General features: G+C 39.5%; 1 protein-coding gene across 1 annotated transcript; it reads left to right on the plus strand.

Annotated features, from left to right (window-relative positions):
- The first annotated feature begins 877 nt into the window (after positions 1-877).
- LOC135674938 (B3 domain-containing protein Os02g0683500-like) lies at positions 878-3,022 on the plus strand. The gene has a single exon (XM_065185203.1). The coding sequence runs from the start codon at positions 1,296-1,298 to the stop codon at positions 2,313-2,315; it is 1,020 nt and encodes a 339-aa protein (XP_065041275.1). The 5' UTR covers positions 878-1,295; the 3' UTR covers positions 2,316-3,022.
- Positions 3,023-8,841: the final 5,819 nt, after the last annotated feature.

Raw genomic sequence — 8,841 nt, forward strand, 5'->3', positions numbered from 1 at the left:
AAAGAACTAATATACAGTACATTTATGACTCACGCTCTTTCGTCTTGCACTAGTAAGTTATTTCATGGTGTGGCTATCTCAAGTTGGTACGTGACATTAGATGTGTGCCTTATTGCTTCTCCCACTTGATGAGTCCCATAAATCAAAGCCTGGATCGATCAAGTCACTGATGTCTTGTTTATTGTTGTGGAACTATGTTTCGTCCACACACGCATCTCTTGTCTGTCTCATCTACTAGAATAAGAGAAGAAAACAATTCATGTGGACCTGACAGATGTGGCCAATTCCAGGCCTCATGTTTCTGTGAGATAGAATCAACCGGTTGGCCATTATACACGTCATGTGATATGAGTGAAATCTAATTTTACTCTATAGTTTGGTCTCATCAACAGCGGTAATTCACTTCTAAGCCGTCAACTTGCACTGCTTTTGTGCCAGCAGTATCTGTTTGCCTACCGTAGACCGATCATAAAAAGTCAACGCTCGCTCAACTAAACCCATCCCCAGCCAGCCTTCTGCTTCCCCAACTCCGCTGGTGTTACTGTTGACCCGCTAACTTGACAACACTTTTCTTCTTCATGAATAAGCGACGGGATACATCGAAGATGCTCAGCGTAAAATAATACACGAGTGAATGTGTTTTTGGAACGCATTGACAAATCAAGCAAAGGGTTTGTTCTTGGATTATGCAGAGCAGCTTGCCCTATTTTAGGGCTTACCACATTGTCACAAGCCGTGCGTCTGAATTCTCTCCCGGGGATGACAAGGACAAGCTCACATGAAGGCAACCACACAATGCATGGGCCCCTCGCCCTGTCCTTTCCCTCACTCCCTCCCCTCGTAAATTGACTAGCATTACTATCCTAACTTTCCCTTCTTCTTTCCATCTAATATCGCCATTGTCGGTGTGCATCTCTCCAGACTTCCCATTTGGTTCACTGGAGAAGCCAACTATACCCTATCTCTCAGCCTCCTCCTGGGAACCTTCTAAGGCAGTCGGTAGGGTGCAGAAACAAACGTCCCAAAGAGCCAAGCCGATAGTCTTTCCAAGGGGATCAACAAGAACCTGCAGCTTGATCTCTGCAATCCCTTCTACATCCCCTCTGTGGTCAAAGCTGAAGGTACCCACCTCCATCCCCTTTGATTCCTTCTCCTCGACCACAGACAGCAGGAGGGAAACAAGAAACAAAGGAATCTAGCTACATGGCAGATGTATACTAGAAGTTAGAATAGCTACCACTTGCAGTTCTGTTTTCTGTTCCTAAGAGGAGGCTTTGCGAGTTCAAACACATCAGATGGAGTTCAGTATCAGAAGAGATGGTTTTTACATGACCGAGGAAGAAAAGCAGGAGGAGAACTCCAAATACCTGTCCTTTGTTCCTTTATCTTCTTCCTTTTCCTCGTCATCGACGTCCAATGCGTTCAGATGGCATGTTGGTCCGTCCGATAGCGTAGGCCGCAGCGCCAGTGATGGCTGCAACGAGAGCAATTTCTTCACAGGTAAGGAGCACATGTTTGACAAGGTGGTTACGCCCAGCGATGTTGGCAAGCTGAACCGACTTGTGATCCCGAAGCAGTACGCCGAGAAGTATTTCCCCCTTCACCAAACGGCCAACGAGAAGGGGATGCTGTTGAGCTTCGAGGACCGCCTGGGAAAGTCGTGGCGCTTCCGCTACTCCTACTGGAACAGCAGCCAGAGCTACGTCATGACCAAGGGCTGGAGCCGCTTTGTCAAGGAGAAGAGGCTCGATGCCGGGGATATCGTCTCCTTCGGCCGTGGTGTCGGCGACTCCGGAGGTGATCACCTCTATATCGACTGGAAGCGACGGCCAGACAACCATGATCTACCCCGACTTCCACGAATTCCTCTCGCGGGTGTATCCTTGGGGCGGCCGTCAGGGCCGTGGAGCGGCAGCCCGTTCCTCATCCCTCCACCGGCAGTTTTCGACCACCGCCGCCCAGGTTTCGACTATAATGCCATGAACTCGGGTACCACTAGCGGAGATCAGTTTCTCTTCTTCGGATCTTCGTTGGCAGGGCCACCACAGTTTGGGGTGCAACAAGGCAGCGGCCCTCCGATGGCCTTTGTTAATTCGCTACCACTTCTCGGCAACCAGGCTGCGGCCAAGCGTGTTAGGCTGTTCGGCGTCAACCTCGACTGCCCCGAATCTGGTGGAGTACCTGCGAGCGCATCGCAGTTGCAGTTGAGTTCTAGTCTTCCCTTCCTCCCCTTTCCTCATGAGAGCATCGGGTCCTCGGCAGCTCCGTCATCAACGAGCAAGGAGCAGCACTTATCGTTGGATCTTGACTTGTGAAGAAGAAGAGCATGAGAAGAGAGAGACGTCACCCGCCACCTACCTGAGTAATTGAGATGAATACTGAACTGAATGTGAGAAGATCTTGAAAGTTCTTTCTGCATCGAAGGAATGGAATAATAGACAGTAATTTTTGTCTTTCTTCTTGCGATCTTCTATTCTAATTGTACGTATTTTGATTAACATATTGACCGCATCTATGATCAGATGTCTAAACCATGCCGAAATCTATTGATGCAAAACCATATATCACTCAAGACTGCTTGATTATGTTCCTTTCAGAGGAGTTTATTCTTTGTCAGGTTATTTCGGGATCATCTTCTGCAGGTATGTCTAAACTAGTCCACATGCGTTAGAATGCAACACAGGATATGGAGCTATAGAGGTTGAATGCAAATATTTTTCCGCCCACTTCTTATCTCATAATTCAGTACTCCAAATTCGTCTGTTGCTCGCTTTGCCAGTCACTGTGTGCTATCATACATGCACCGTGTGTTATCATACTGTCACTGTGTTGCTTCCATTTTCTTCTGCTTCTTTTATGTGGAAAAACAAAGTAAAAAGGGTAAGCCAAAGTTCATGAGCTTAATATACCTTCCAGGATCCATTAATGGTGTCTGTTGATCTTAAATGTGGCAGACAGTGAATAAATAGTTGCTTATTAACATTGCGGAGGATTTGCTTTGTAGCATTTTAGTGCAATTTATCTGTACAGAGCTATCCTTGATGATGATCTAATTAAGCTTTTGTAGGTGGCTGTCAGCTGAAACTGCACATATGTGCAACCTTATTATGTTGTGTGGACTCCTGAGGATGAACATTATGTCCTGATATCAAAGAACTCAGGAAATTAATTGGAGAATTCTATAGATTAATTCCTTTCATTGGGCTTGAATTTATATCGCGAAATAAGAAAACACAGCTAGTTTTGAGAGTTTATATGCAGTTCAAGGAAAAGAATTACTCTTCAAATCTCTTCAAGTCGCAAATGTTTCAAGTCATTTACTACAAATATCAGAAGCTTTGTTGTGTCTTTCCTGAATCAGGTATATCATCAGGAGTGTTACTCTTGTGCCTAAAGATTCTTTGATTTGTCTTGTTTTTCTTCATGCCTTTGACTTCTAATACTTACAGCTCTTCTCTATCATACAGAATGACAGTAGTGCCTCTCAAATGCAAACCTAATGAAGGAGATAGATTCGATTAGGCAAGTTAGTAGAGATACATTTTCATTTTGTCAAGGTAGTGCACATAATACGTTAGAAGTGCTCAATTTTGTTAGGTCCATTGAGAATCTTAATGTGGCAAATGTAACTGTGGTTAACTCTATATATATAGAAAAATAATTTAAAAGAAAGTCTTAGTTTTCATGAATTCTATATCAGGTTGAAAAGTAACGTAAAACATTTGATGTAGAGATCATCACAATAATAATATTATCATTACCTCACATTTAGCTTAACTTATTTTAAGATGAATATAGTAGATATATATTAGCAATTTTTAAGGATAACTATGACAGGAACAACTATGAGTAAACATATTGGGTGTAAGTTTTAGCTTCTCGCAAGGAAATTAATGCACCTACCGTTGCATCAGAAATTAGAACAATGCATCATTTATGTTCAAAGCTATGTCAGTCTTTGACATTTAGACTCTAATACAGCTAAAAGTTCTTTGGATTTGTCATTCTCATTGGGTCATGCTTATGTTTTGCTCATTTAACATACCAATGTGCAATGTTTTCTCCTCAAGGTTTCAACTCCAAGACTAAATAATACAAAAGTTGTATCCTAGAAGAGTATAGTTTCATAACATAACAAAACTTATTAGTGAACAGTTGGTTCTTTTAGCATTGAATTGGGCATATTTTCTCAACTCGAAAACTTCAAGCACTAGCATGGCTATTAATTATACTTAAGGTAGACAAGGTTTTGTAACGTGAGTAGTGTTGTTTGAATCTTGTTTGATGACTACTTCTTTCTTTCTTGTTTTCTGGAGCAATATCACAACTCATAGTATATATACTGCAGTCATGCTGCTTAGTGGAGGTTGTTCATCAGCTGACTTAATATCCAACTTCAGAATTGGGAGTTAAATGTGCTCTATGCACAAGACAACAATCTAGTAGTATGACTTTCTTTTCTGAAATGATACCAACTACTACTGCGCAGCAGCAGGTGCAGTTCGTGTAATCAGATGCATCCAATTCTCCAAAGAATTATGTTTCCGGAAACACTTAGGAAGAACCATCTCTTTCTTTATGAAGGGATTCAACTTGAAAGATTCTTATAGAACCAGAATCTGCATGGAGTATGAGTTCCTGCATGAGGGAAGTTGATGTATCAAAGATTCTAGTTTGGTCAGAAGTCTGCAACTCATCGAGTTCATCATCAATTAAAAGTCTCAACTGAGGTTTGTCATGTCCAACAGTCGAAAAGATCCTCAAGTTGTGTAGTCAGCACTTGTCCAACATTTCAGAACTAAAAAGCTGTGTGTGGTTTTACCTTTATAAGAATCATGAGGTCTCATCTCGGATTCTTTGACCTGTAGAAATCCATTAATGATGAGTGAATATTGTGGGCTAGACTCGAATATATACCATCTGACTCTCTCGACGAGGGACTATTCTCTTAGTCTTTTTTTGTTTTTTTCAGTCTATCTTATATTTTCCAACAAATTATAATCCTTTTGGTAACAAAGGACAAATAGGATTTGGCAAAGGAATGGAAGGAACACTACATTTCTCCAAGTAATTAACTCCAGGTTTTGGCAAACTTCCATAGCAACATCTAAACACCTCCCAGTGGAACAGGGCAAAGGATTCATAGGATGAGTTTGTCATCATCTCCTGGGTGGTCCATCTACTGAGCTGTAGAGAGGTCCTGCATATGGTCTGTAGCTTCTGTTTCAATCCCATGCATTCCCCTGCCGTCCATCGTAGGAAATGTCACTGTAGTCCATGTGATCACAAAAGCTTCGGTGATCGAGGACTCCCTGATGCCTATACATCCTCTCCCCTCACCACTACCGCCACCACCACCACCACCTCATACATGTTGCTGAGAACGGTACGTCCCTCTGCAATGTGGGGCTTACAGAATCAAACCCCCCCACGTCGGCATGTCATGTCTCTTTCCTTTGCAATGTCCTCTGAGCCCATGCATGTGGATGTTGTCTTTGCCACGTATACGATCGTCAACTTATCCTAACCAAGATTAGCACCTCCAACTTTTGGAGAGACAAGTGGAACTCGTGAGTTGTCGCTCTCAACATTTATCTGTTAGATACAAAGAATGATATATTTCGGCTGTAAAGTAGATTGTGCGTGCCCATAGATACAAACCCGGGCACTGCATGGGACCACGTTGAGCTTCTCTATGCATTGTGAGATTGCACCCTTCTTTACTTGGACCTTTTTGCAGCAACGTATCTTTAGGAAATTGAAGTATTCTTTATGGTTTTCTCTGAACAATGCAATGGCAAACGGTGCAAAGTTGATCCGTGTGGAACCCCTCATGCAAGCGCGCAGGTCATCGAGCATTAGATCATACCCATCTGCATGACTAGGGGCGTTTGAAGATTGAGAGTGTGGTGTAGAGTAAGGACAGAGGAGACAGGGTTGCAGTGGAAGAGTAATTGTGGGGAAGAAAGGGAGGGTATGCCATGGGCCCGGACCTCTGAGGAGTTGGGCGTACCACAGCCTTCACTTCCTCTGCTGCGTTGCCCACTGTGGATGCTTTTGGCATGGGACAAAAGTAGAAGATGATGGTATGCAGCATGGGCACCTCTGTGGACTTCGGGACTGAGATGGAGGATGAGAAACAGCTCACACACACAGCGCAGCATGCAAAAGGGTGGGAAGTGAGGCAGCCCATGCATTCACTTGGTATAAGGAAAGGGCCTCAAGCGTAGGTGTACCGAGCCCCCCTCAAGGATGAGTTAGATTGATGATGACGTTATCAAAGAGAATTTATCCTTGGAAAACATCTTTTCCATTACTTGTTCTTTGCAGAAAACAAGACAAAAATGAACACCTCATTATCAGATTTCTCTTCTCCAGAAAACTAAAGCTCAAGATTCATCAAGTAAACTATGTTCGGATACAAAACCAGCTTATTATTCTATTAATTTGTGTCAAAACATATAAGGTCTTCATGGTAATACCAGCTATCTTCGATCATTCTATTCTTTGAGAGAGACTTCGTTAGAGTTAAACAAAAGCTAAAGATAGGAGACCTTCTAAACAGTTCATCATGAATTAGATCAATATAATTTCTCATCTCTGCACAGTGTCTTTGGAGAGTAAGCTAGAGTTGCTTGCAAGAGTTCAGCAGTCATTGGAGAAGCCTCACCACGACTGTGATTGATGGAAGTGGACTTCATCAGAATATAAAAAGGACTGTGAGTGATGGAAGTCGAGCAGAAAAGGAAGAAAGATGAGGTTGTGGCTTTGGTGGTGGGCAACATCTTGAGGATTAGTCTTGATTTGATCTATAGTCATAGATCTTAGAATCTCCAAATGGGGAGCTGAAAGCTGTTTTTAGATTGTGGAATTAGGAGGCCTGACTTTGGTCTTCTCCGAGCGCACTAGAAAGCAAGTCTACCGCACAAAGATTGCTTGCAAACAGCTCAGCTGCAGTGCAGTGTTCTTTTCAGATGTGTGCGACTCCTCAATGCATGTTCCATGGGTTTGAAAAGCTGACAACTAAACTATGTGTGTGTTCAGTGCTAAATGGTCAATGCAAGATTAATGATCTGCTAAATCCAGGCCATATTAAGGGAACTTGTGCTGTGAGCCTAATCATACTGACTTCTATAATAGGGTCTTTTTTTTTTTTTTGAGATGGTGGTTTGCTGAGTGTTCATAAGAAAATAAAATCAATGAAAAATGGCTAATGTTCAGAAAAAGTCAAATCAATGAAAAATAAATTGTAGATTAGAGTAGTCTCACATATATTAAGTTATAATTAACATATGAATAAAAACATAAATAATATATATCTATATTATCCACAGTTAGTATATAATTTGTGATGTGTATGCTTTATAAATATAATAAATGATGTGTTTATGTTTTGTGTTTTTGAATTTGAAGTGCATGATTTCTAAAAATATTATTTTCAATATTCTATAAAATATTGGTTCAACATACATAAAAATTATTACTTGCTTTAAACATATTTTATAGTAAAGTGTAACGAGTTTAAGTATGCTAGTGAATATGAGTATGAGATTAAATTATGATAATAAACATGGATATAGTAACTAGAAGTGATGACTAAACTATAATTAACCTTAAGTGAGTTTATGAATGAGTTTAAACATAATTAAAGTAAGAAAGTTTAAGTTTTAATATCAAAGAGAATAAGCTACTTAAGCATGGCTAGAGTAGTAAAAGATTAAAAAAATATAAATAAAAAAAATGTTATACTAAAATTGTTGAAATGCATAAGTGAAATTAAAAGATTAGTTTAGATAAAAAAAACATCATATATGTAAAACCAAATTAGACATAATTGAAGTTTCTATAACCTTATAATTATATTAGTAAAAGAAGGAAAAAAATTAAAATAAGGTCAAATGGGATTGAACCTAGACCTCAAGCTAACATCGTAAGTATTTCTATCTTATTTTGATCTCATCTTCATTACCAATTTGATAACTCATGACCCTTTTATTCTTTAGTCATTCTTTTGTTCATTCTTATGGAGGTTAGAAACCCTAGCTCTATTGTAGGTTGAAATAAATAAAACTTAATTCTTCCCTTGTTATATTTAATTTAAAAGTCAGATGGACTCAGTTCTTAATGTTATATTTTTATTTTGCATATGTGGTATTATTATAGGGTTATGTTTGTTAAAGAAGTCGTAAGAAGACGAGTTTACTCTTAAATATATTCTATGAATGATTTTGAAATATTATAACATAAAATAATACATTCTTCTTTACATAAAATTTTACGGATAAAGATACTAGTATCTCACCTAAGTGATTAGGTTGAGAAGTCAGTATGTGCAGGCCACATATATGAACGATGACATATGAGCATTTGTTTGTTTATTACTTTTGAATATATTGTATGAGTATTTTTTTTATTTGGTTATAATTATGTACATGTATTAAAATTACTATGTACAAAGAGAATTATATCATTTTACTTAATAAATTAGTATTATTATTTTTAAAATTATTTATTTTTCTGTTATACTCGCATTGATAGCGGTAAAAGAACTAAAAAATAATATCCTGCCTTAATCATACATATAGGGTATGATTGAGATTAGAGGTAAGATGTTATAACAAAAGACTTATTGTAAAGATTTCATAGTGAACATGTCTCATATTAGGGTCTACTCCCATCAAATGAATGGTTCATATTGTGCATTAATTTGAAGGAACCGGTAGGTTATTCTGATAATTTTCGGTGTATTGTGCTCGAAGGACAACAGATGTGTAGGATTTGGAAATGGGTCATTCGGAGGCCCAATTTGGAAAGCCTATTGCAACCCATGCGACAGTCCAG

The sequence above is a fragment of the Musa acuminata genome, chromosome BXJ1-5 (assembly GCF_036884655.1).
Source record: "Musa acuminata AAA Group cultivar baxijiao chromosome BXJ1-5, Cavendish_Baxijiao_AAA, whole genome shotgun sequence".
Classification (NCBI taxonomy): domain Eukaryota; kingdom Viridiplantae; phylum Streptophyta; class Magnoliopsida; order Zingiberales; family Musaceae; genus Musa; species Musa acuminata.